Source organism: Haemaphysalis longicornis, unplaced genomic scaffold, assembly GCF_048455015.1.
Source record: "Haemaphysalis longicornis isolate Haplotype H1 unplaced genomic scaffold, Haemaphysalis longicornis Haplotype H1 scaffold_5, whole genome shotgun sequence".
NCBI classification, from domain to species: domain Eukaryota; kingdom Metazoa; phylum Arthropoda; class Arachnida; order Ixodida; family Ixodidae; genus Haemaphysalis; species Haemaphysalis longicornis.
Genome location: NW_027526385.1, coordinates 17,711,277 through 17,738,476, shown reverse-complemented (window position 1 = coordinate 17,738,476; position 27,200 = coordinate 17,711,277). Strand labels below are relative to the sequence as shown.

General features: G+C 47.3%; 2 protein-coding genes across 7 annotated transcripts in view; one reads left to right on the top strand and one right to left on the bottom strand.

Annotated features, from left to right (window-relative positions):
• The window catches only part of LOC144137932 (uncharacterized), a 73,255-nt gene extending 68,183 nt beyond the window's left edge, over positions 1 to 5,072 (top strand). For 4 of the 6 annotated variants that reach the window (XM_077669965.1, XM_077669961.1, XM_077669966.1 and 1 more), the window contains exon 6: positions 459 to 5,072. In XM_077669965.1, coding sequence (XP_077526091.1) covers positions 459 to 724 — 266 coding nt within the window. In that variant the 3' untranslated portion in view covers positions 725 to 5,072. The remainder of the gene's footprint in view (positions 1 to 458) is intronic. The other 2 variants (XM_077669964.1, XM_077669962.1) reach the window with 1 other exon arrangement.
• A 1,218-nt stretch (positions 5,073 to 6,290) lies between these two features.
• LOC144137931 (nudC domain-containing protein 3) overlaps positions 6,291 to 27,200 on the bottom strand; it is a 32,685-nt gene continuing 11,775 nt past the window's right edge. Inside the window, exons 5-8 of the mRNA XM_077669960.1 lie at positions 16,589 to 16,691; positions 15,361 to 15,540; positions 14,183 to 14,371; positions 6,291 to 7,475 (exon numbers count right to left, since the gene is read on the bottom strand). Coding sequence (XP_077526086.1) covers positions 7,374 to 7,475; positions 14,183 to 14,371; positions 15,361 to 15,540; positions 16,589 to 16,691 — 574 coding nt within the window. The 3' untranslated portion in view covers positions 6,291 to 7,373. The remainder of the gene's footprint in view (positions 7,476 to 14,182; positions 14,372 to 15,360; positions 15,541 to 16,588; positions 16,692 to 27,200) is intronic.

Genomic DNA, 27,200 nt, shown 5'->3' with positions numbered 1-27,200 from the left:
AGCACGAAGTTTTGCAAACTCAGTGTTGCTCTCTTTTGGCAAATCAGTGCCGTATTTGCGCAATTCTAACGCACCCCAGATTGTAACGTGCAGGTACGTTTATGTGGGAAAGTTTGGAAGAAATTTCTTCGCGCAGATTTAGAATTGGATTTTGGGACGAGTTCGTGTCTATGGCAATGCTGCTGACCACTTTGAAGCTGATTTCAGCTTTGAGCCAAATTGTAACGCACTCGCAAATTTGAAGGCTAATTCGAAGCAAGAAACAGCGCGCATTAGAATCGTGCAAATACAGCTGGCATCCGTATGTCGTAAATGAGCATCCGTAATATCGTTTTGCTATAAGAACGATGTTCCTGCACGCTTCAATAGTTTCCCTTGTGTTCTCCCATCTCTCTCTCTCTTCCTACCTCCCTCCCTCCATCTCTCTCTCATTGCCTCCTCGCATGCCGCTGAGCTAGCCTTGGGCGATGAGGAGTCGGAGTTCTCGGGCGAGTGGACGGAAACCTTCGATGTTGGCGCCCCTTTTCCAGAGTGGGCGACAGTGCGCCAGGCCCCCAGTGCGACCCCGAACAGCGCCAAGAAGCCCGCCAGCAAGACGTTTGCGCCCTTCCGCAGCCTCAAGAAGCGCGTGGCCAGAACTGTCGGCAAGGTGGCGTCCAAGAAGAAGGGGGCCAAGCGGCCGACGGCGCAGACGAACGCTGAGACGTGCAGTGCAAAGTTGTGAGTGCGACGTGTGCGGGTGCACTCGCGTGCGTTGAATGCAAACGAAGCAAGGTGCGAACCAAGCCCTACAAAGCCAAGCCAAGCCAAGCCCGAAGCAAGATCTACAAAGGAGGGGTCCTTGACTTTTCGCGAGACAATTCTGTTCCTTTCTCGAGCGACAGTGTGGTCAACCCGACTGAAAAAGGCTTCTGTCAAATGTTCCCTCGTGTGTGTTAAGCATATTTGTTGAGCGCGTAAACTTTTGTGAGGAGTGTTCTTAGTTCTGTCTACAGGCTGCACGTTTTTAGTTGGTTCCTGTCATTTTTGGAGCACCAGAACATGAAGGGGAGAATTTTCTGATGGTGGCATAAGGAACCATACCAAACGAATGGAAGCACTGGACATTTATTCTGTTCTAAAGGCACGGTTGCCTTGGTGTGTGTGCATGCGTGCACTTCCGAGCATTGATGTTTGTGCATGTGAACATGGTTGTGCACATTACTGCAGATGCACATGTTCTTGTGAGGCCTGGTTTTAGATTTTTGTGTGTGTGGTGTGCTGACTACAGGAAGAATGCTGAAGTCCAGTTTGAAGAGGTGTATTGTTGAAACGTGTTGTAAGGTTACGTCGTCGGTTGTGGCCTGTTGGGCCAAATTGCCGCATGTTCAAAGGTTGCAGCTCAACTTTCAGCCCCTCCCCCATTTGCACTCATGTCTGTGGGGAGGAGGCATCGAGTTGGGGAACTGGTGTGGGCTAATTGCCTATGAGTGAGTCCGGACAAACATGGTAAAAGACAAGTTGGTTTGGGACGTCATTAACGTGGCACATGTATTGGTATCTGCATTGCCGCATGTTCAAAGTGATCCAAAGTGTTTTTTGTAGACATGTCCAAGCTGCTGCTATGCATGAGGCAGCGAAATGTAAGTTGGTGTGTGGCATCACAAAATCAAGAATGTGGTTACTCGTGTGGGTTGTACGGGAATTTTGCAACAAAGATGCACATGTACAACCATTTTAAATTGCTACATTCTAAGCACCGTTTTCCAGCTGCTTTATGAACTATGTGCCTAATCGCTTCTAGAAAACTGTTGTCTGTGAGTGCCTTTAATTCAAGCCAGTTTTTTGGCTGCACCGGCCATTTTTGTGATGGAGGGTATAAATGAAAACACCCGTGTATCAAAATTTTGTGCTCGTTAAAAATCTCCAAATGGCCAAAATTCGTCTGGCGGCCCCACGACGTCGCAGTTCCTAGCTGAGGTGTAGTTGAGCACGTGAAATTCCCAAAATTATTTTTTATTTAAGCCTCTTAACTCGTGGGTTTTTGTTGGCAGTTTTTGCAATACTGCAGTGTTGTCCGGTTTGAAGGCAGTGCATGTTTCAAAAGCACTGGCAACGTTTCAACCATTGCTAAACTTAAACTTAACATATGAACTAACTGTGCAGAGGTTGGAATACAAATTTTGTCGAATGAGCGACATGTCAGCACTGTTTTTGCTATCAATGTTGTCCACTCTCATATCTGCATGTTTCACCGGCTGCTGTGCCTTGCTGTACGATCAGCTAATTGCTCCAGGAATGAAGATTGCAAAAGTTTTTTGCACTGAGTGAAAATTCAATATTGTCTTTTTTTTTTTTTGTTAAAAAAACATCTTTCAGGGCTGGAATTAGGTTGAGTAATCTACCAAGGCCTGGTTCTTTCAAATTTGTTGTAATTTTCCTTCGTAATTTTCCTTACACATGAATTGTAAGAAATAGACAGAACGCAACTGTTCCCAGCTTCAAGTTCCACAGCTTTGGTGCAGACGAAAAAAAACTCCGCTGTATCTGCCACACTGGGAAATTTGGCTACACAGTGGGAGAAGGTTTTTGTTATTGTAGGTAGCAAAGCCAAGTTCCAGGACTATCTATTATGAATGACCATGCTAACTATGGCGGGAAACGTAACCAGCATTTGCTCTGCATGATACTGCCTTGCATTTTTAACATTTTAAAAACAATGGCAAGGATCATGCTGAGAGAGCTCCGCCAGATATGCGAACGTCTAGAAGGAGCAGCGAAGCAGGGTGGGATGGTAGATGAAAAACAGTCGACTACCACGAAAAGTGAGGTTTGGCAATTGGTGAATATGGAAACGCAATTCACATCAGGCAGCATTTCCATTAAATTGTATGTGGTGAGGTGTCCATGAAATTTTTGTGACATGACTAGAGCCCCTTACTTTTTGCGGTGGAACATTTCAAATTCTGCAATTCTAGATAGGGGAATCTGCAAAATTCCACGACAACATTAAAACGGCATAAGGTACATGTAACAGTTCATTTATTACGTAGACACTTCAGATTCCTAACATGCTAGATTTTATTTACAACTGAAGAAAGCTGTTGTGGCTGAGCATCTGGTGATGCTTTGTGCTTTCTTCATCAAGAGAATAGCACGATGCCACCATAGTGACTGAACGACTTCTCTCCGTCAACAGAGTTGATTGGCACTGACAGGTATTTAAGGGCAATGGAAGAAAGTGTTGGACTCAGGTGTTCCATCCTAGCCCAGAAAGCCAGGACATCAAAATCTCCACCTGGTTTTTCTTGTTTAGAAAGAAATGGTGCCAAGTCCCTGTCACTAGACTTGAGGTATTGGGCAGACTTCAGGTTTACTTGCCATTTAGCAGCTAGGGCTATAAATCCAGGAACGGCCCCTAACTCTGATCTCTACTCTGAGAGACACCCAACTTGCTGGGGATCCAAGCACCTCACATTCTTGAAGAACTTCCAAGTGGAAGAGTTCTCCAAGTATACTAGCGCCTTGCTAGCCGCTTTACTCATTGCACCCTTCATTTGTTTTTATAATCTGATCGGCTTTGTCGTGTGTGATGTTCTCTTTCTGTGGCTATGGCCAAGCCCCTTGATTCGGGTGGAGGCTGCGCCACCTAGACACTTTTATTATTTGATAAGGTAGGAATACGCAGATGCAAATTTAAATTTTCAACAGTAAAAACGTTGCAGACAATTAATAGAAACCATTTTGCTATTACTAATAGAAAATACCACTTTCCCACCACATTTCACCGAATATATCGTTTTGGAGACGTAGCACCACACTTTTGACTTTTTTTTTTTGGAATTCCGCGAAAACACTTCAATTCCGCGATTTTTCGCGGAATCGCGGAAAGCTAGGGGCTCTAGACATGACATGGTTGCGTGACTTTGAATTGCACTTGCTCAGTTTCACAGCAGTTAGAGCAAATTCAAATGCTTATTTTGCGGGAGCAGTACAGTATAACTCCAACTTAACTGCGTTTGTTTGTTTAAACAGCCTTACGGAAAAAAAATTTGGGAAACCAGTCATGTCCAAACGTAGGAGGAACTGTTACTACTCAAAGTTGGGTCCATTGTTCTAAGTTGGGTCCATTTTTTGGAGATTCTAGGTCACATTCGTACCATTGCGATACCAGATCAGGGTTTGGGAGACTCGGCGCTTGTACGACGATTGCATTGGCCAAATGTCAGCCAAGTTTCCACCCATTTGTGAGAAAGACAAATTTGCGAGATTTCCGGGCGGCTCTAAATAGAATTGTAACTTTCTAGAAGCAGGGACCCTATGCTAAACCAGTGCATGCTAGGTTTGAGCCACCGTGAATGTTGATTCTCAACTAGGCTGCGCTCATCTTCACTCGTACTAGCACTTGCACTTGTATAAACAACACGCTTAAGAATACGCTCCGAATAGCACGTGTGATGAAATAATGGCATTCAGTTAATTTTTTTTTTTTTCAGTAATTGTTTCAGACTGTGTTTTTTTTTTCAGCATTATCATGTTTATTTACTTGTATTTATTATAAGCTTTATGCGGTGATTTGTTGTACTTACGAGCTAACTTTTGTGACAGGCTTCTGTGCAGCCTTTGCAAACTTCTGCTCATGCTTGCTGTGTTACCAGAACAAAGTACTTTTGCGAACAGCATCGTCCCTAATAGCCCTTCTGTCAGCTCTCATTGTCATCATCACCTTTCTGTGCTGAGATGAACCAGCACCTTCCCGCTGAATATGGACTTTGCCGACGTGCCATTCACATCCACGATTTGGACCTTCCATTGTATCACACAAGTTCCATGCTGTAACCCAAGATTTTTTATCAGAGCCAAAGACTGCTTTTAAGGCGAAACGCCTGCATACTTAACTGAGCGAGTGCACAGCGATTGTATTTCTGGTGGCATGAAGTTTAATGCCACTTCACATTGCTTGTCAAGCATGTTGCACTTTCTCTATTTTTGTGACGCAGTTGTTTGCATTGCGATGAAGAAGTGCCTACTTGTGGTGTGTGCTCTGAGCTTTTGTAAATTTAGAGTTGTACATAAAATGTTGCGCTCACAGACCTCTGCTCACTGTTGTTTCTGCAGTTAGCACTGCGCTACAACCAGCTTGCACTTCGGCCAACGAGCTGGGCAGTGGGCTAACCCTAACTTCCAAGAAATTGCCTAGATGATACCGTATTTTCACAATTTTAACGCACCTTCAAATGTAACGCACAGAAAAGATTACCTTGACAATTTTGAAAAAGAAATGTTTGTTTTGATTGGATTGAATTGAATTGTATTTTTGGAGGTGTTCGTGTACATGGAAATGCTGCTGGCTGTTTCGAAGCCGCTTTCAGCTTTGAACGTGATTGTAACGCACGCACAAATTTGAAGGTTACTTTTAGCAAAAAAGGTGCAGGTTAGAATTGTGCTGATACGGTATTTCAAGTATCCCTGATGCAGCGAGCCACTGATACATCATGCGCAATTCAGAAATATGACACTCCCGTCTAGATCCTGCCATTCCAAACAAACTCGCCGCGCAGAGAGCGCACACGCTAAATGGTCTTTCATAATCGCTGAAATTTTTCTAAGTGCACAAAGGGCAGAGGGGGCTGCCTTGACTCCACCTTTGTGCGGTATATCTGAACATTGGGGGTTACCGGAGCACACTCAGACTGACTCAGTGTACCAGTGTACCACTGGAGCCGCCACTCCAGCAGAAACAAGCATAAATGAATAAGCCTGCATAAACAGTGTAAACTAAACTCGTGGTCCGTTCTAGTTTATAAATGCTGGCCTTAGGCAAAGTAAAAGAAAAAATCATAGCATACACGAAGCTCGTATGCTAAAGTGTTGCGCTGATTACCTACCCAGTAATTTCAGTCACAACTTTTCAATGCTGAGTGTGGTTTCAGCTTTGAAAATGTTTAGGTGTCATAGGTGAGTAGAAGTGCGAAGTACCTCGCCTTGGAGTACAGCACTGAATGAAGGACACTAGGGAACCTATAGTGCAAGGTTAAGAGGGCAATTAACTGCTTACAGTTAATCTTTGGACATGTTGAATGCGTTCAGACAGTGCACTGACCACTCTGCAGCACGTATTTTGCTTTCCATTAATCCTGTTAGCATTTTGAGCCCACAAAAACAGTGCAAAATGATTGTCATATGAGGGAGAACAATTATATGTTCATTTTTTCGTGTGCAAGTGTTAGTGGGAGGGAATCTGTGGGAGCAGAGAGCACAACAACAGTACCAAATCAAGACTTCTAAGACACAAAACCGTACTAATTGCGCTCCAGCATCTGTGGCAGTGCTTTTATTTTTGCACTTTGGAGAACCAACGAGAATAAAATTTGTCTCGACTGCTGCGGCAAGTTGTACTGCTAAAACCTGCCTCCTTGCCTGCCAAGCTTGATCCGAGAGAACTGAATCGTGTCTCCAAAATAAAGCTGCTAAAAAATCTTTAAAAACTAGACTATGCTGTCAACAAATTACAGTCTCTAGCTTGCACCACACGGAGGGAGAAAAAAAGAAGCACTTTTCACGCGCCTCACACTCGGCGTTTAGTGCAACGCAAATTTTTACTATCAATTACATACTCGCTTCCTACAGCACCCTTCTTCTTGCAGGCGAAAAATGCAAGAATGCACCAGATTTTTTACACTTGTGCCGGGCAAATGCAGGTAACGAATAAACCATTTGGCACTCCGAGTATTGCCCGTAAACAGTCCCAGGAGCAACTACCTTCGGCTGCCCACCATCACCACAGTTCCTCGTTTCAGTCACGAGAAGGTCTGTACACTCATTTTGCTTTAGCAACTTGATGTCAAACAGCCACAAGTCTGTACACCATCAAAGGGTTGTTAGCCGCAGACACAAGTTGGCAACCTTCTTGCAGGAACACGCTGCTGTAGCAGGGGTAAAAAAGCTTCGCAGAAGTTATTGAGCCGTCTTCAGCTCAGCGCCTTTTTCATCTTCCAAGATTTCGGCACGAACGAGAGTGCACCGACGCAGCATCTTTAAAAGTACAATTTCGTTGTGAGGCAACGTCGGCAAGCCAGAGGTCGCACAACACAGGTTTGTCCAAATCACAGGCAGTTTGCTGAAGTGCACACACAACACACACGCAGACACGAAGTTCGTTGCACACACCTCGGCACACTCATCACAAGACGCAAGTTGTAGGTCAGAGGAGGTCATGGGGTCGCTTCAAGGTCAGGGGAGGTCACGGAGACACACACACAAACACACGAGCCATTGCAGGATGCTCAGGAGTCTTGCATTACAGTGTACACTACAGATAGCAGCAGTCGTCATCGTAGTCTGGGCAGGCCACCGACAAGATGTGTAGCTGGCGGCCGGTGAGAGAGGAGTGGTCAGAAGCCGTCGCAGCTGGAGACGATGCTCGGGTCAAAGGGTTGCCCCTTGAACGGTGACCCCTCTTTGTCCCAGGCATCTCGCAGAAGGCTCTCCATTTTCTGCACACAACCAAGAGCATCAGAAGAAGTTACAAACATGCAGCTGAATGTTGTAATCCCGAGGGGAACCTCTGCTCGAATGTGCACCCATTCTCTCCCACAAGAGAGGGACAGTGCAAAGAATTTTGTAAAAAGAATACAACTTATGTGTTTGAATGCAGGCTGTACAGCCCTGCCCAAAACTTTGAATTCGAAGCCCTCTTCAGATTGTAGGAGTGAACCCACCGCTTGAGGCAAGTGACAGGTTGCTGGTAACCCTAGCACAAAGCTGTCTCAGTTGCATGTCACCCTCAATGCTTTCCTTACACATCAGTTTATTATTATACAGTAACCCAAACTTATGGTTAGTTGCACAACAGCTGTGTTCTGACTGGCAGACGATCACTATCATCATCACGAGCAACAGGACGGAAGGCCTCTTTCAAACAAATTCCATTTCGTCCTGTCGGACCTGTTGTTCACCCACAACTTTTTCCTATTCGCATTCGCCTCTCTGCTTCTTGTCTTCTTGGCCCCAGCGTGGCACACAAGTACATGTTTGGCTATAACATCAGTCTTCCTATTTACTGCAACCAGTCGCATACGGGGCCTTCTAGCGTGATGGCATTGGCTTCATCCAGAGAAATGATGTCGCAGTCAACACATCCTCGAGAATCTCTCTCCGACACTTTCTGGCCACAGTCTCAAAAGATTTTAAGCTAGCCTCACATGTGCACCACTTTGAGCATGTTTGCCATTGCTTGACTTGATGTTATCAGTCAAGCTTGGCAAAAAATGCCAAGTTTCGGGCTTCTGCATTCGAGGTTCACCGTGCTCATGCACGGCTGCCCAAAAGGACTCATCTTCGTCTTCCAATGCCTCAGTACGCCTCACGGCAGTCTTTTTGACGGTCAGAGGACCATTCAGAACCGGCAAATTGAGCCGGCTTGGCGGATAAGTCCACTAGAAGGCACCCCCACTTATTGCCAGAGTTCTTCAATGTGCACCAGTTGAGAAACTCCACTTCAGAATCTCGGTCGCACCAGTACCCCCGCTTCGTGGAAGCTGAGGAAGGGGAAGTGCATTGGTGCGGTCCAATAGAGGACAAAAAATGGACTTTGCTCAACACTTACTTTTAATAACGCAACTTGACAAAACGAAGCCTGCTTTTCAAATTTGAAACAATTAATTAGGTAACGCTTTCCCATGTTTCCACAGTTTTCTTATGACTACAGAAGCAGCCGCAAGCACTTCAATACTACTTCACCGTCTTGTCGACAAATGGCAATCTAGCCAACTGGACCCAAGCTTGCCCATTTGCAACCAGCACAAGGGGCCATGCAGATAAAATACAAGTTTGTTTTAGTCAAAAGATTTGGTGTTTTATAGTGCCCTCAGCGCTTGTCTGGCAGCAAACGATGCTTTATACACTGAGAAATTAAACATTTTTAAGCCCAAATTTCACATCTCCAGCCGCATCATGTGTTTCGTGTTGTCAGCAATAACATGCCCAGGGCAGGTTTATAAAACAGACGTTAGTAGGTTGACTAAGGCTGCCATTCACGGCAAAAACATTTTTCGATAGCCTCGTTACCATTGCCCTTCATAGATGACGTGACAATATCGCTGAAGAACCACTGTCCATACACAGTATCTTTTTTTTTTCTGACCAGAATTGTGCTTGGCTTATTGTTACGCTTGGTAGTGAAGTAATTGTGTCGTGGAATATTGTGTATCACTCGACAGGAAGGCCACATAAGTGGCAATGTCACTAAGTGCCAGTAGGTCAGTGTCAGCAAGTGCCACTTGGGCAGTGAAGTGTCGGACAAGCCCAACACGCTCGACGACTGTGCAGCGTCAGCCAGCATAGTGTGCGCTGCTGTCTAATTGGTTCGTAAATTCCATTGCTCAGCCCAACAATCTTATGGGTATAAAAAAAAAATATGCATTACATTTAGGTGCAAACAGGTCGTTCTGCAAGCTTATGCCCTGTTTTATTTGCAATGAATTTGGTTGCCTCAGCCAATAGCAATGCCCGTAACACGTTATAAGTTCTACTGAGGGAAATGAGCTAGTGAATGCCATGGTGATTCTTTTTTTTTCTGATTATAGAGCTTGTTGCAGTGAATTTTGCGTTAAAAGTGGTGTCGGTGTTACTCTAATGAGGCCATCTTTCTAAAAAACCAATGTTGCATTTTGTCTTAAGGGCCCCTTTAGAGCAAATCTTGCTTGGTCTCACTGATGGCGGTGTTGCAACCAAAACACACGGCAGCAAAGACAACTTCATACAATGGGAGTGTGCATGATGATGACGACACAAGAAAAATTACGCCCACTTCCCCTCGCGGGAACCCTGGTGTGATGCGACGCTGAGGGGGTTCAAGCGCAAGCGAAGAGCAACCGTCGACCGAAAGGCCGCCGGAGAGCGGCACACCAGTTATATTCTAGGCACTATATATGCGCAGCGCGCCTGAAGGAGAGGAAACCGCGGAGAGAGAGAGTACTGCACATGCGCAGCACCGCGCGCAGCACCACCCACCGGCGGAGTGAGAGCGCGCTGGGCCGCACACGCTCTCACCTGGGCACGCGCTGGCGCCAGTGCATCTGCCGCGGCTATGATGCAACACAATCCAACACAATCCACTTTAATCCAAGCCAATCCAATCGAATCCAATCCAGTGCCCCTCGCGAGAGAGTGTTCGCTATCGGAGAGGAGAGCGGGAGAGTGGCTGCGGACAACGGACGCACGCCGCGGACAACAACAGACGCACGCAGGAAGGACAGGGCCGCCGGCAAGAGATGCTCTGAGCGTCGCATCTAAAAAATGCTTCTTGTGGTCAGAATCGAACCTGGGTCCCTCGCATCATGAAGCTGACATCTATCCGATTGCACCATTATGACACAGTTTGAAGCAGTTTGAATTTTAGAGCAAATCTGAACGCTTCACTCTGAACGACGACGATTGGGAGGTACTCCGCTTTCTCATGAGGGATTTGTTTCCTATCATTCATATGTATTTGGATTTTGACTCTCAGGCAGTTTGTACGTTGATCACAGACACTTTGACTTTGATTGCAGCATGCAAGAAGGCTTTGCATTTTAACTACCATCGTTGTTATACGGAGGGGCGCCTCCTGTCGTCGTCGTCATAGTCGTCATTCGTCTCATGTAGTCATGATACTAAAACACCAGGAAACTCATTTACGTCTCGCACTGGAACACAACGCGTACTAAAGAAACACCAGGACACTCGTTTACACGTCCCACTAGAGAGCTTCGTGCTCCAAAGACACAATACTTTTTACAGTAAAGCTGTATACCTCCACCCCCCAGTGGTTTCATCTCCGTTGACAGAAATTCCAAGGCGCCAAGAATATGCTTATGGCGTATTCGGTTGGGCGTTTACGAGCGCTCTGGAGTGCTCTGAAAAGTGGCCGCGCCTTCGGTTGGTAGAATTCGAGCGCTCGAACTACCTTCGGTTGGTTCTTTCAGAGCAGCAGCGTCCGACTCGGACCGCTCCCAACCGCTCTGACTTCAAAGTGAGAGCGTGGTGCGGTCTGGCCGGGAGGACGGGTCACGTGACACAAAACGCCGCGGTTTACCCGACGGCTTCCTGCGTTGGCTGCACAGTGGCGCTACAGGCGTGCTGCTCCGAGATCGCCGACGCATTCAGTTGGTACGCTGCCTCTCGCGCTCTGATTGCGAGCCGCCTTGGTATGTGCCGACTCCGAGCCAGAGGACCGGAGTGGCCAACCGAATACGCCATTATACCGGGTGCGCGAGGTATTTGAGGACGCTATTCCTTATCGCCGTAGACACCAGCAGGCTCATCATATATATTTAGAAGTACGGCTTCTTATTCATCGACCCCTTATGCTTCATACTGCGCAGTTTGTTCAGAGATGGAAGTGTACAAGTTGAAGCAAGAAATAAAATGCCATGCAGTCCTCGTCGCCTAGGCCGCGCACCACAGCAAATGGGAAATTGCTACCATTATGAAAGGAGCGAAGTCTCATTTACAAAGTCAGGACTCCGCACTAATGCTGCCGGTTACATGAATCTGCTTGCTACTGTTGTAAAGCTATGGATAAAGAGTGTTTCGAAAGAAAGATCATATATCTTTCTGCAAGATCCGGCTCCCGCCCACACTGCCTGCGTCACCCAATATTGCCCGGCTAGCAACGTCTGCGACCCCATCGCTACGAACTTGTGGCCTCCTAGCTCTCCAGATTTAAATCCTACTGTCTGGGGCGCCGTTGAGAGAGAGGCCAACAAAGGACCGTATAATACAAAATGCTGGCTGAGGGCCGCCATTTCTAACTCAATGGCCAACATCTCTAAGGAGCACCAGATCCGTGTATGCAGCCGTTTGCAAAGCCCTGTCGAATCACTTATCGCTGCCGATGGCAGATTCATTGAGTAGTTATGGAATTAAACCATAACAGAAGTACTTCACAAAGTATGGTGAAAATATGTCTGATTTTGCTGGAGATATTCTGCTGTGCCTGACACCAACCTTCTGTTCTCAAATACCTCGCGCACCCGGTACACTGCATGCTTCACCCCTCTCCAGGTTTCACATTAGTGGACATGGCCCGGGAATATTTTTTCATACATGGATTATGTTGAGTTTCGCAACTGGTGTATATTGGGTCATTATCATCAGCCTGTCGATGCCCACTGCAGGGCAAAGGCCTCTCCTCTTAACCCCTAATTACCCCGGTCCTGCGCTAACTGCGACCAATTTATCCCTGCAAACTTCTTGATCTCATCTGCCCATCTAACTTTCTGCCGCCCCTGCAACGCTTGCCTTCTCTAGGGATCCACTCTGTTACCCTTAATGGCCAACGGTTATCTCGCCTTCCCATTACATGCCCTCCCCAAGGGGGGGTATACTGGGTAACGCTGACTTATTACAACAGTGTCCAAGAAATTCTTGAAGGAAGGAGAAAAGAAAACCTTGTAGAGAGAGGCCCTTTGACAGGTGGATGCCACCGGATTTGAAGGGGGCAGAGCACTGTGATGGAATTTTACCCAGCACTTTGACAGCAATTGGAGCAAAGGTCCCTCGGTAGTGGAGGAGACAGAAGTGCGAAAGAGACGAAAAACTGATGGACAACCACCTGAAATTTGCTGCGACCAACAGAGAGTAGTATTTACAGCGCAACTGTTATAGCCTAAATTGCAACCAGAACTCTGCGAAACTGTCCCATAATAAAGCATACGACAATTACCTGCAAAAAAGACTGACATTATGCCAGGTTTCATTCACTTTTCATAAATATGCAGCTCGCGGTGAAGTTGTAAACATTGTGGAATTCCCATCCGCTGTCACTACATGGGCTTCTACATGAGGAAATAAGCTCGTCCCCTGGAATAAAGCTCAAGTCCTTTTAAGTTTCATTCAGCTAATCAACTAGGAAGTGTGCACAATTGCAAATTATAAACAGATGTGTTTAGTCTTGTGTAGTCCTTGCACTGCACCCAGTTACGCTAGCCAACCTTCTTCACATAGTAGAGGGGCACTAAAATTTCTTTATAGGGAAGCAGCTGAACGGGAAGCAGCTGCTTTCTTGACCAATCCTCCTGAGTGGGTGGTTGTCATTTCTCTTCAGTTCATAGTAATCATCACCCTCATAGCAGCATGCGACAGCCGCATCGCTAGGCCAATCCCCCCTATGAGCAGCTGCCGCTTGAACCCCTCGCAATATTCTGTTTAGAAACAGATACAAGCCAGGCACTTCCCGTGTGGTGCAGAAATTAAACTAAAACATTGATATAACTGCCAGCAAGGCTAAAACGGGGGCTAGTTGGTTATACATGTTCTTGAAGCACGCTTCATCAACTGCACTTGAGTCGCGCATCACTCAGTCTTTGTGTGCTCTTGTCTTGTCTGTTTCACTTTTAACACAGCGCGGTTTAGGAACGTGTAAAGCATTGATATGCCGCATTCCATTCCAGAACTGATGTAAATGATACTAAACTGCAATATTTATAAAAATAATGCGTAGAATTGAGCTAGAAGAACATTTTACAGTAGAAAGTAAGTCCCAGTAAAAGTAAGTTAAAAAAAACGCAGTGTCTAGAGTGCCGTCCGACGGCACTCCAGCTGATCGCTGCAGGCACGGCTAGAGTGCCGTCTGGCAACATTTAAATAGTTAAGACTGGGCTAGCAACTGCCAAAGCGTCTGTCGTGGCAGTGTAGAGGTTACGCCTTAGATTCTTGATCCCAAGGACAGTGGTTCGAGACCGGCTTTTCCCTCGGTATTTTTTTTTTTTTTCATCTTTAAATTGAACTATACTTTTTATGGATTAGGTTAGTTTTGGTGTTTTAAATGATTTCTGTGTGCGTGTTAGGTCACGTTATGTTATGTTTAGGTTAGGTTGCCTAGATTTACGTTATCTAGAACGATGTAGTGCCAGACGCAGAAATTTTGTTACAAAACGCCGGTGGACGTCGATATAGTGGAGTGCCTATAATACCGTCGGACGGCACTGTAGACACGGCCTAAAAAAAAATTGGCACTGCTGAGGCTCGAAGCCGTGTCTTTCGTGCCAAAACCCACGATTCTACCCCTACGCTACCGAGGGTGAACAGTTGTCACCTTTCAGCAGTTGTTCAAAACAACAAGAGGAATGTTCTAAGCGAACCAGTAGATGGCACTGGGTGTGCACAGGAAGTGGCGTGCTTGTACCCACTAGGGAACTGAATCTTGCGAACCCCTCACCTCCTCCTTGGGGGTCTTCCGGCCGGCCCGCTTGAGCATCTGGTTGTAGGTGAGCTCCTGGATCTTGGCCTGCGCCTCCGGGTCCAGGTCCTCAAAGGGCTTGGTGGGGTCGATGGCCCGCACGTTGATCGGGGTCTCACTGGCCAGCAGCCGGTCCCACCACAGCTCCTGGGCCTTCTCCAGGTTCACCTGAAATGCCAGGTTGTCCACCAATAATGCTTGCCTCTCTGCTCTATTCAGGGTGCACTCAAATGACGCTTTCGTGGTAAATTACACTAGGATGGCGCCAAATGGGGAAGAGGAGGGGGGGGGGGACATCACATAGCCAGTAAGGTTTGCCACAAGTTGTAGGAGTCGACGGTGTTCACTCGGTGCTTGTATTCTACACGCGCAAGTGTGGCAATGGTGCAAACGGTGCAACTTCGTAACTGCACACACCACAAATGCGCCGTGCGATTAATGGCCCTATGAAAGACCACCTCGGGGTTTGAGGGTGGTTGCGTTGACGCGAGAGACACAAGTGCACTGCATTCTTGCACTGCATCAATGCACATATGCTTCGACACTGCCTCACTGCCACCACCCATTTCTGTATTGCCTGACATCAGACTCTGAACTCTCGTGAGAACACCTTTTTTTTTTGTATTATTCCTGCTTCATTTTTGCGGGACTCTTATGCTTTAGTATTCTGACTGAGTTTGGGACTCATTCATCTAGTCGTTGATGCAAATACTTTCTCTCTCAGCTTTTGAATGCAGGTCACTGAACCCTTCACATTTCACAATGTCAAAATAGTGCGTTCACTTTTTCTAACCCTTCAGTACTGCAGTGCACTTTCCTTTAAGAGACTCTACTCACTCTGGGTTTTTCCCTCGTCACACACCTCCCTTCAATGTTCAAGGTTCAAGAAGAACCTCCCTTCAATGTTCACACCAGGGAATGATATCATGAACATGACAAGCCAAACTCGTGATCCCATTCCTCCATCTCCATAATGTTGTCATAATCTGCCCATACTAAGTCCTTCAAGAGCTGGACCACAATTTTTTTTTTGTTCTGCTATTTGTTTACTGGTGAAAAACTTACTTCACACAGCATTCACTACTCGTCACGTTCTCCCAAATACCGGAGCGAACAGTTTTAATGGTGGAACAGAGGGAGTGGTCAGGAACGCTCACCAGGACGTGGTCGCCCGGCACCAGGGTCCAGATGGACTCATCCAGCTTGACGCGACTGTGCAGGGCGTCGTCCACGGGGGTCGACCACACCTTGGTGGCCAGGTCCAGCAGCTCCACCTTCAGGTGCTCCGCGCCAATGGTCACCTTCACCTGGTTCCGCGAGGTCACCTCGGGACCCACCTGCGACGATGACACAGGGCAGAAACAGAGAGAGCATATAAGCGGCTACCACTTGCGGCTTCGGAGGTGTTATGAAGGTGGGAGGGGAGGGGGGCTGAAAAAAATCAATGATGACGACGATAATGGGTTAACAAAACTTGTTCAGCTAGTTGGTTCATTTCTGTAGTAAAATCAAAAGAACAGGGTGTCATCTGTTGCTTGTGTCTACCTTTGTCCTTTCCTGTTTAGCGCATTATTCTTTTTACGGCATTATGATAATGATGGTGGTTTTCTGGTTGTGATTACTGGCGTCTGAAATGGATTGTTGTTTCTTTGTCTTTTCTTGTTTTTTGTATTCTCACAGGGGTTGGCCTTGAATCATGAATCAAACACCACTTATTTTTAACAACTATTTATCCCCTTTCAAAATCCTGTATATATTATAATAATTAGTTTATGACTGTTTGGTTAGCAAAGAGAAATCGCACACTCTGACTTGCACTCTAACTACTCTGATACAATCGGCATCCTCAATACATTTATGAAAAGCAAATCATTTACTCCTCACAGTAACAGAACCCTAGTCATAGTAATGTGTCAGTAACAAGACAGCAGAAAAAAAAATGAGATCGGGAATTAAGTGATGATTATCATTGGCAGATTGGTCGGCAAATGACTCAGCCGTATTGAGCCTCCCACTTTAAACCACTCCAGCCAGTTTTGGCTTTGCTTTAGAGCCACGGTTTGTCTAATCATGCCAAAACCCGGAGGGCAAGGGGGGGAGCCTCTTGTTTTTGATGATAGAGAGGGGGCTCAAACCCCCTCTTCCCTGAGCTCCCCCTTACAGGGCTCCTGGAATAACAGCAAGGTAGCCAAATGCAACAGCACCCTTGCATTCCGAAGGACAATGGTACATTGGCATGTAGCTCTGCTTGATGTTCTAAGTGACGTTCAACTGTGTTATACAATGTAGGGTGCAAACCAGATTGATCACCAATGGATGATTCCCCACAAAGGCCGGACACAACCCATAAAAACAGGACGACAACCATCTGGTGATTGGTCGCACCTTGACTCGAACGTCCAGGTCGCAGATGCTCTGGCTCCAGCAGTAGTTTTCCCGCATGGCCCCGTTGTAGCTCTCGGGGTGGCTCTGGAACTCGGCCTGCACACTGGGACACACATCACAGGCGCGTCATCATCATCATCAGATGTACAGGGGGCAGCATACCATATCTTCGCGCGTATAACCCGCCCCTGCATATAATCCGCACCCCCACTTTCCGCCCGCTGGAAAAGAAAAAAAATCCTCGCATATTGCCCGTACATTTGATACAGGAAAGGCTGATCCAAAGCTACTGCTCAAGCAACACATCATGTACTCTGTAGGCAGAGAAAGCGTATATTTAGCAAGCAGAATACACCCGACTGCAAGGCGAAAGTCGCAATTCACTAGTAGAATTCAGTTGTTAGAGCGTGCTCGTTTTTGTTTTTCCTTCCTTGTCCTAGTATGTTTTGCGCAGTTGCTGTGCCATGGAAGGCTTACTCAGTGTTACTGCGTGGGAGCTTCATGGCACAACGCACATTTCCATGAAGCTGCACTAAAGGAAAAACCCCGCGCACCCCTTTTCTGCCGCTGAAATTTTCGCATTTTGAGTGCTGGTTATACGCGCGAAAATACAGCACTGGTATACAACACAGCTTTGGTACTTTCCGCCTTATCCTGCCTTGCCTGAGTGGGATTTGCAAAAAGCTGCGGTGTTCTTCACTCTAATCCCGCCCCTTTTCTCTCCAACATTTTTTGTAAAAGTTTGTTCTCGCAGTTTTCAGATGTAACTTGTTGAAGCTGAACTCGCTGCTATAGACCAGCGCGTTGGGCACTGTACAATGCCGCTCAACCACCTGTATCCTGAGTCATCAAAATGTCTCTAGTCACCAAAATCTCTTATCATTTCTTTCTTTCAGCACCACAACAATACTGAGCAATAAATAACTATACGTAAAATGTCATTTTGATCAGTATTTATAAAGGAACACTTTTAGGGGCGAAGCCCCTGAGGGACTGAGGCTGTTGGCGTCTCCTGTCGTCGTCGTCATACTCATCACCCCATGTAGTCACGGTAATAAAACACTGGGAAACTCGTTTGTGCTTAGTGCTAGAACGTAACGCATAACACTGGGACACTCGTTTACGCCTCGCGCTAGAGAGGTTCGTGCTTCAAAGACAAGAGACTTTTACATCAAAGCTGTACACCTCTACCCCCAACGGTTTCATCTCCGTTGGCAAAAACGCCAAGGCGCCAAGAATACACTTATACACTGCACGCTTCGCCCCACCTCAGGTTTCACGTTAGTGGAGATGGCCAGGGATTTATCTGGTCAGCATTAGATGTATTTACTGTAACGGGAACAGAAAAGAAAAGCCCCCCAGCAGACATAAATTTGCTTCATGGAGAGGTACGCAGAAGAACTTCTGCGCTATTATGTCTTCTTTTCAGCTTTCGTTGCTACGTACACAAGAAGGGAGTCAAGAACAAAAAGTAGTCGTATTTTTACAACCATTGTTTTGCCAGTTCAACCACTTGTGAATGGCAGTCCTTGTTCCATGCAATAAAACCCACAAGGCTTTAAATAAATAAAAAAAATAAGGCAAGAACATAGTTCACCGAGTAACCACATGTACACTCTTGCTACTGGATATTTCTGGACTCCCAACGTGTTCACACTAAGGAGACTAGAGTACCGCACGGGCCCGGGCCGGCCCAAAAGCCCGGGCCCGACCCAGCCCGCGGGCCGGGCCGGGCCGCCCGAAGTTGATTATCGGCGGACCCGGGCCGGGCCCGGGCTCAGTGCCGCGGGCCCGGGCCGGTTTCGGGCTCGACGGCCGGGGCCGGGCTCGGGCTTGAATTCATAGGCCCGGCTGTTAATAGTTCCGACGTGAAGTGTAGAAAAGAGCATAAAAGTGAGTATTCTGAGTTTGCTTTTATACGCGCTTCTTGATGTTAGTTGTACACATTGTTTTAAAAAAGTGTTTTGATAGGTCTGATAGTCACTATACTGTAACTTTAACGACATTTCATGTACTGCATCAAGATTTTTGTATATGACATATTTTTGTATATGACATATAAAAGATACGGTTACAAGGAATGTCCTGGCGGAGAAGGAATTAATTAACACAACCTGGAGCTGTGCACCTATGTCTATGTACGTGTGTTTTAGCTGTCAAACCAATCTAAATGCGGCTGCCATGGCTGGAAATCAAACTCGTGTGCTAGAGAAGCGCCACCGCTTAGCAACCACTGCAGGGAAAATATTTCAACGCACGCACATACTTGTGGACTCAAATGGGGAGCAAGAAATTTCAGCAATACCTACTTGTGACCAAGCAACCACGTGAAGTTGCCAAGAGTCTGGTCATCAAAGGTGATAGTGTCTGTCGTGTAAGAATACGAGCTATTATTACACCGATGTGGTGTGAACTGCAGACGGTGTAAGCTTAAACTACGTGCACTTTTAAACCCTTATTTTTTGCGTTTCAATTCAGGACGTGCTTGTACAGCCTACATAGATACTCCGTCTAATTTCCCGCTACGAAGACAATGGACCAAATATAATAAACAAATTTTCTTCAGCGTCTAAGACCAGGCCTGGTCACACACACGCGGGCCCTCCCTAGGCTCAAAAATAAATGACCGGGCCCGGGCCGGGCCTGGGCTTGAGACGACGGGCCCAGGGCGGGCCCGGGCTAGGCTCACTTACGAATTCCCGGGCCCAGGCCGGGCCCGGGCTCGGTGTTACGGGCCCGGGTGGAGCTCGGGCTTCACAAAGCGGGCTTGAGCCGGGCTCGGGCCTTAAAATCCGGCCCGTGAGTGCTCTAAAGGAGACTCCTATACATCGCCGCTTTTTCCCCCAAAGGACTGTCCATTACAGGCTTGCAGACTACCACTGCAAGGAAGAGATAGTTCCACAACCCGTCACAAATTATTATCTGCCGACATCATCACCTTTCACCAAACCACCTGGTGTGACCTCAAGCAGATACAGTTGGTTCGGCTGTACGTACACCAGGAATATTAAAATCCTTTTGAGCTTCACTTTTCTTCATTGCCAAATTCAGGATCAGAATAAGAATGCAGTTTATCTGCGCACTGATCAAATGTACATAAAATGTAGTGTATGGCTGTGTTCCGCTAATCTTATAAAGCAAAGCTTTCTGCCTCTACCACCCAACTGTTCCTCTGTGGCATGCCCAACAAGAAACTCCCGACGCTGCTAGAGAGAGGGAGGGCAATTTTCACTCCTGGAGCACAATGTTGATGGCTCAGCGATAGGGCGCTATTACCCAGCGTTCCCCGCGTGCAGGTGCCTGCTCACACCGGCGGGCACGTCGGCGGAACGGCTTTGTCGTCTGCTTTAGCGACAGTTGTTTTTGGCCTGTTTTGGCACAGCTTCGCGTCCATTGCGCACTTCCTTCGCACGGCTTGATTAACTTGTTCGACAGCACCTCCTGGGTAACTCGGACCCGACGGAATTAAGTGGGCGTACGGCAAAGATACGTTAAGGATTTTTATTTATTTATTTATTGAAAATACTTTCAAGGCCCATAGGGCATAACAGAAAGGAGTGGTAAGATAAATACATAAGGTGCAGTTGTTTTACACAAACGGCATAGAAACAGAAATCAAGAACAAAAGAGCGATTCAACAAGAAGCGTTGTGAATGGCTGCTTTAAAGAGAGTGGCCTCATTAATGGCAGCGATGGTGGGAGGGAGGCGGTTCCATTCTACGCTGGTTTTGGGGATAAATGATTCATGATACAGATCAGTACGACAATATGGTACACCAACTTTACTGAAATGGTCAATTCGAGATGACACGTAATGGGGGGGAGTGATAAGTTGATCCTTTAAAGTAGGGTTGTGATGATAAATTTTGTGAAACAAACAAAGACGAGAGCATTTGCGACGGTGAGAAAGGCTGGGGAGATTAAGCGTATTTTTCATAGATGAGACACTGGCAAGACGTGAATAAGATGATAATATGTAACGAGCGGCACGGTTTTGAACAGATTCTAGAGCCAGGGTGAGCGTGCTTTGGTGAGGATCCCATATCGCGCATGCGTATTCTAATTTGGAACGGACGAGTGTTTTGTACAGGTTTAATTTTAAAGGATTGGTTTGCAGGGCGGGAAAAAAAAATGTAGAGACCACATACAGACATACGGCTGTTAGAAAACGCTACCTTTTGCCACTGCTTTCCACAAATGGGACTCCATTTTCTAAATTGGTGAATACCAATTCGGTTGTGTTTTAACAGATATTACAAGACGAAAGGAGCAACTGGTTCTAATCAATAGTGATTATAAAAGTTCCCTCAGCGTTCTCGCAGTCCTCAAACTTACTAAACTAACTAGTTTAAATTGGTATAAATGGGGATCCCTAAGCTCACATGCCAAATTGTTTCGGTGTCTACGCCTGTGTCCCGTGGTGGTGTAGCCCCAAGCTAGCACATCAGGATGGCTAGGTTCCGCTGCCTCACCCCTCGAAAGACGCTCCTCTCTGTTTTCTTTCTGCTGACGCACGGCCAGGCTACGGCAGCGGCACCTATCGCTCTAACCCGGCCGTAGTCGACACTGCTGCGTTCGGGTCGCCGCTCCCCCGAAACCGATGTTACGGCTGGCTGAATCTCTTGTCTCACTCTTTGTAGAGCCACGTGTGTGAATATTCAAGTGACGTCGCATGGGCAATTATTGTGGGTGTTGTTTAAGGCTTTGCTTTCCGACCACCTTCACAGCGTGGATTGGAGCCAATTTTTTACGCTCCTTCATTTATGTTTATTTTCAGACAGAACTGGCGCTTAAAGTTAGGTCCAAACTGTGGACGGATGTTTAGCCCAAAACAACATGCAAGTCTGTTTTTATCACTTTGTTGTTTTTCCGTTGTCCTCTGAATTCACTTGTTTTATCAAAGCAGTGGCGCACCCACGGGGGGGGGGGGGTTTGGGGGTAGTGACCAGTGACCCCCCCCCCAGAGGTCCGTCGACCCAAACCCCCTCCGCATACCTCTTCCGCCGAACCGAAACCGAAGTCCACCGAGCGAAGTGTGTAGTCTCGGAAGCTTTTATTATTGGACATTCACAGTTAAATCTCAAAGAAGAATATTGTATGACCGGCATTAAAAAATAAAATAACACTAGAGCATGAGCTTTTAGGATTGCGCTTTTAAGACTGTGCGGACCAACTTGCGTATATAACTTGAAGCAGTTTGAGAAAAAGAACGAGAAAAAATTTTTGTGACACAAAAAGTGTCCGTGGTCAGGAAATTTCTGAATCCTTAAGAATCCCTCGGGGTTTTAAATGATTCCGTAGCCCCCCTCCCCCCTACGGCACGCCTCATAGCCCACGCTAAACCGCAAATAGTAGCACAATTTTTGTAGGGCCAGATTATACCACTTTCTGAACTTCTGTGCGCAACTTCCATCACGAGATTTGAATCATTCGTCGTCTTCTAGAAAAAAAAAAGGACGCTGAAATTTCCCATAGGTTGGCACTCAGTATTGTCGAGCTTGCCTTCTGGCCTCAAATCAAATCTAGAAAGATCAGATCGAAGTTATTTTATTTCGTTTGAAAGCTTAAACAACTGTTTTTTTTTCAATACTGAGCACTGTGCGAGCCCTCCCTCTCCCGTTGAATAAAAAAAGGTTTTCCTTTATATATATCGCCTGAGTTTGTAACATTATAGCCAGGAAGGCAGCAACGCTTCGTGCGCAGTTACGAAAACCACTGATCACGGATAACAATGATGTTGTGTTGCTTTCAGAAATATGTGTTAATGTGACTGTTCAGTGCAAATTGTGCCAACCTGTACAAACAGATTTCGTTCACTTGCAGATAGATCGAATGTGAGTAAACTTTCACATTCAGACGTTTTTTAAGTTTGGGCCCAGTCTGTTCCTCGAAACTGGCTTCGCCGTGTAAACCGTATTTTGCAGTTGGTAGACAGGCGAACAGCCTTTTTTTAGTATCTGGTATAGCAGCGAAAAGTTGTTGTGCAGCCCTCGTTGCGTTTGCCGTCTTTCCGTGTTGTTTAGAACTACTTTGGGCATCAAGGCCCCTTTTTTACTAAAAAACGCATGTAGCATGTGTTTGCGCGCCAATTGACCGAAGGACGCGGCTATTACGGGGTGAGGAGATCGTCCTGGCCGAGTGTTGCAGGGCATCAGGTATCCGCGTTGTAGAAGATTCTGCACTCCTTGGGGTGTTCGCTCCGGGCTCCGAGCCCTCTCTTTACTTCCAACAGCCGTTCCTGTTCTTTCCACTCTTTGCTTCCCTGTTTTGTCTCAACTATTTTGTCTCAGTCAATAATTCTGTTGCTGGAGCGCGCATTCTCGGGTTCAAACGTTGTGTCTGTTAGTGTTGGGTTAATTTGTTGTTGGCGGGACCATGGTTGATTGACTGCGGAAAGTGTGCCCAGAATGAGCTTTCCTTTTCAATAACCCGGTCGAAACAAATCAAAGCCCTGTCCACCGGGTTCACGGGGAGCAGCTGCCGGCGCCAGGGTCTCACTTCAGAAACGCTGCCGCCCATCGTTGGTCCACACCCTCACCATCAGCTATGTTCCGTTTAGTACTTTTGCTCTTGTCGCAAAGCCCCTGTTCAATTTGCTTCTTTCTTCTTTCAACTACTTCTTCAGCCGCCAAGGTCCAGGTTTTCTAAGAAATGCATGCGGAGTATGTCTATGCGCGCCGACCGACCAAAAGAAGCGACTGTTACGGGGAGTCATCGGCCCAGCTTGGGTTACAGCGCGGCAGCGGCGTTCCACACCCCCCGTGGCGTCGGCACTAGCCGGTTTCGAGCTCCAGGCACTCAGTCTAGTTCAAACGACCTTGCTGACTTTTCCACTGTTTACTTTGGTGTGTTTTGTCTGAACTACATTCTTTGCGTCAATAATTCTGCAAGTGCACCTTTTCGAGTGCAAACTTCATGTCTGCGTGTCATTGGTTTTTTTCTCTTTGGCGGGAACATGGCTGATTGGTTTCCATAAGTGTCTCCCGGATTGGCTGCAGAAAGTAGGGCCAGAATTTGCTTTTCTTCCACGGGTTCACTTGAAGTAACTATAAACTCGCTCCGCCGGCTGCAAGGGGGCCCTGCACCAGGAAATCATTCGAGAAACGCTTCCGCCCGCCGTTCAGCCCTTTCGCCAGGAGACCACGATCCTGTCAGCCATGCCTCGTTAAGCACTCTTGCTCTCTTTAAATAATTGTATTGTTTCAAATTTGTATGTGTTCAAGATCAGACAAGGTCATCAGTAAATTAGATCAGTAAATTAACGTCTCGACTGCTTCACCGCTCGACCAACATGCTGCCGTAGCGGCAGTTATTGGCCAAATTTTGTTGCTACGTGCACTCTCTTGGCCATTTTCTTGTTTCATGTAATAAGTGTATTGTTTGAAATTTGTATGTGTAATTAATGATCTGCCAATGTTATTAGTATATTGAACCAGTTAGCTTAAAAATACTGGAACTTCTCGACTGCTTCCCTGCCGATCACCATGCTACGGTAGAAAAGGGACAATTCGTCGTTACATAAAGTCAACTGTACTGCGAAGTTTTTTCTCTCTGCATTTTTGTAAAAATAAATGTCACGAGGAGGCTGCACGTGCTTTACTCTTGGCTTTACTTCATCAGTGAAGAAGGCATTCAGGAATGCTTTAATTCTATTTCCTCCCCAACCTGATCTCCCGTCATCCCTTCTAGAGCACTGCACGGGCCTGATTTTAAGGCCCGAGCCCGTCCCGAGCCCGCTTCGCGAAGCCCGAGCCCAACCCGGGCCCGTAACACTTAGCCTGTGCCCGGTCTGGGCCCGGGCATTCATAAGTGAGCCTGGCCCGAGCCCAGCCTGGGCCCGCCATCTCAAGCCCGGCCCGGCCCGGTAATCTATTTTTTGGCCTAGGGATGGCCCACGCGTGTGTGACCAGGCCCGGTCTTTGACGCTGAAGAAAGTTTGTTTATTATATTCCGGGCGATCAGACGGAGCATCTAGTCTGTACAAGCACGTCATGAACTGAAACGCAAAAAATAAGGGTTTAAAAGTGCACGTAGTTAGGCTTTCGCCGTCTGCAGTTGACGCCACATCGGCGTAATAATAGCTCGTATTCTTGCACGAGAGGCATCATCACCTTTGATTACCAGACTCTTGGCAACTTCACGTGGTTGTCTAGGCCACAAGTTGGTATTGCTGAAATTTTTTGATCCGCGTTTGAATCAACGAGTACTGTACGCGCGTTGAAATACTTCACCTGCAGAGGTTGTTAAGCGGTGGTGTTTCTCTCGCACGCGAGTGTGATTCCCGGCCACGGCAGACGCATTTTGATTGGTGCGACATCTAAAACACACGTGTACATAAATAGACATAGCTGCAAAGCTCCAGGATATCTGAATTAATTCATTCCCCCTTGGGTATTCCTTGTAATCGTATCTTTGGTATGTTATACACCAAAATATATCTCGATGCAGTACAAGAAATGTCATTAAAATTGCAGTATAATGATCATCAGACCTAGCAAAACACGTTTTTAAAACAATGCGTACAAATACACCAAGAAGCGCGCAACAATAAACCAAGAATATTCATTTTGATGCTCTTTCTTACACTTCACGTCGGACCTATTAACGGCCGCGCCTATGAATTCAAGCCCGAGCCCGGCCCGGGCCCGCGGCATTGCGCCCGGGCTCTGCCCGGGCCCACCAATAATCGACTTTGGGCGGCCCGGCCCGGCCGGCGGGCCGGGCCGGGCCCGGGCTTTTGGGCCGGCCCGGGCACGTGCAGTGCTCTAATTCCCTTCCTTCCAATTCTACTTCCAAACCTGGGTCTGGGGATTCGGGCAATGGCAAAAGGCTTCGCGCATCTTCTTTTTTTATGTGAAGGTGCACCCATTATTATATTCCTCCAGCATGGCGGCTGATTTAATGCGTAATTTTTTCGTGTAAAATAATAAAAACTCACCTACTCATTATAGTTTTATATATTTTCTGCTTTATGGTTATTTCTTTCTATTTATTTGTATTACTTACATTTGTCTTTATATTTGCTCTTTTATATTTTTACATTATTATATTTTATATTTGTTGCCAAAATTTCAACCCCCCCCCCCCCCCCCCCCGACAAAAATCCTGGGTGCGCTAATGTATCAAAGGATTATAATGCTGAGTAGAATGAGCGCCCTCAGAAATAATTTTCTAAAATCAGGACTTCCTTTCACCAGACTCGCAATTATTTCGGTCGGCTGACCTACATTTTGCTTTCTATGAGCCGGCCGCGAAAAAAATGCGCGACCTCGAAGCACGGCAAACAGGGGAATTAATGGGAACACCCGAAACTAGGTCAGACATACACGCGTGTCAACTTAAAATTATTAGCAGACAAACCTTTATTACATTACACAGCCGTGTGAACCACCGCAGCCAAGAGCACGTCGGTACACATAAAGTAGACGGTTTAGCGTCCACCGCGCGATGCGATACTTGACTGTTCTTTGCAGAAGCAATTACACAGGGGTGTCATTCGCACATCTGGCGGCGTCACTGACCCACCGCGGAATCTCTCTTCTGCGATTTCGCTGTCATACAGTTCGGTTGACGGCTGTACCAGCATCGCGTCGTTCATTCAATGCAGCGGTTGTTTCAGCTCGCCTTCTGACGACACCACGCAACTTGAAATGCACCAGGCCGGGCTTAACTTCACAGTGTGCTCTCCTTCAATCCCCGTTGTCAGCGAGCAAACTTTGGTCGCTCTTTTCGCCGTCACCGACTTCGGCACGGGCGTCCCGCGCGTGGCGTCCTCCGGGCCTCAGTTCCGCCGCGTCCGAGTCGGACGTCAGCCGTTCGTCGCACGTCGTCGTGGCCGCAGTCGCCGTCCTCCGACGCTGCGAAAAGACGTCGTTTCGGCGCATGAACCGCTGCACCCAGCCGCGGCTCGCCTTCAGCGCCGGCCGTCCGTCTCGGCGCGCCAACTGCTCGGCTTTCACCTGGATGTCTTCGTAGGTGACCGGCATTCCCTTGGCGCGCTCGTCCAGCACGTAGAGCCGCAGCTCTCTCTCCAGCTCGTCGTCGTCGCCATGCCCGGGGGCGAAGAGTCGGTCCCTCTGCTTGCGCCAGCCGCGGATGAGATTCTCGTGGACGTCGAACGTTCGCTGCGCCGCGCAGTCGTTCGAAGCCTCGGCGAACAGAATCACCTGCCGCTTGAAGTCGGCGGTGTAGCTCGTCGTCGTCGTACGGCACGACATCGCGCCGCGGCGCCTCAAAATGCGGGCGCGGGGCGAACGAAACGGGCACGAGAACCGCTACGGCCGCCCGAGGAAAGGGCACGGAAACGGGCCAACGACCGGGCACGCATGACTCCCGCACTTCGCCTGTCGGCTGCGCCGGCCCCCTAGGCTCGCCCGCGCGACAGAAATCTGACCTCTGATGACTTGCAGCGTCATGCTTACGCGGCAAGAACAAAACAATAACCGGAGGACGCGATGTGGGCTGGTTGCTTGAATGTATACGGCGGACACAAAGCTATGAAATTACTCTTCCGAGAAAACAGGGCAGAGTAACTAGGGTACCCCGTTGGAGCATAAAGACACAGCGTGCAGTTTGTTTTTGACGCCTCCCGGCATTATCGGTTGCTGGAGAT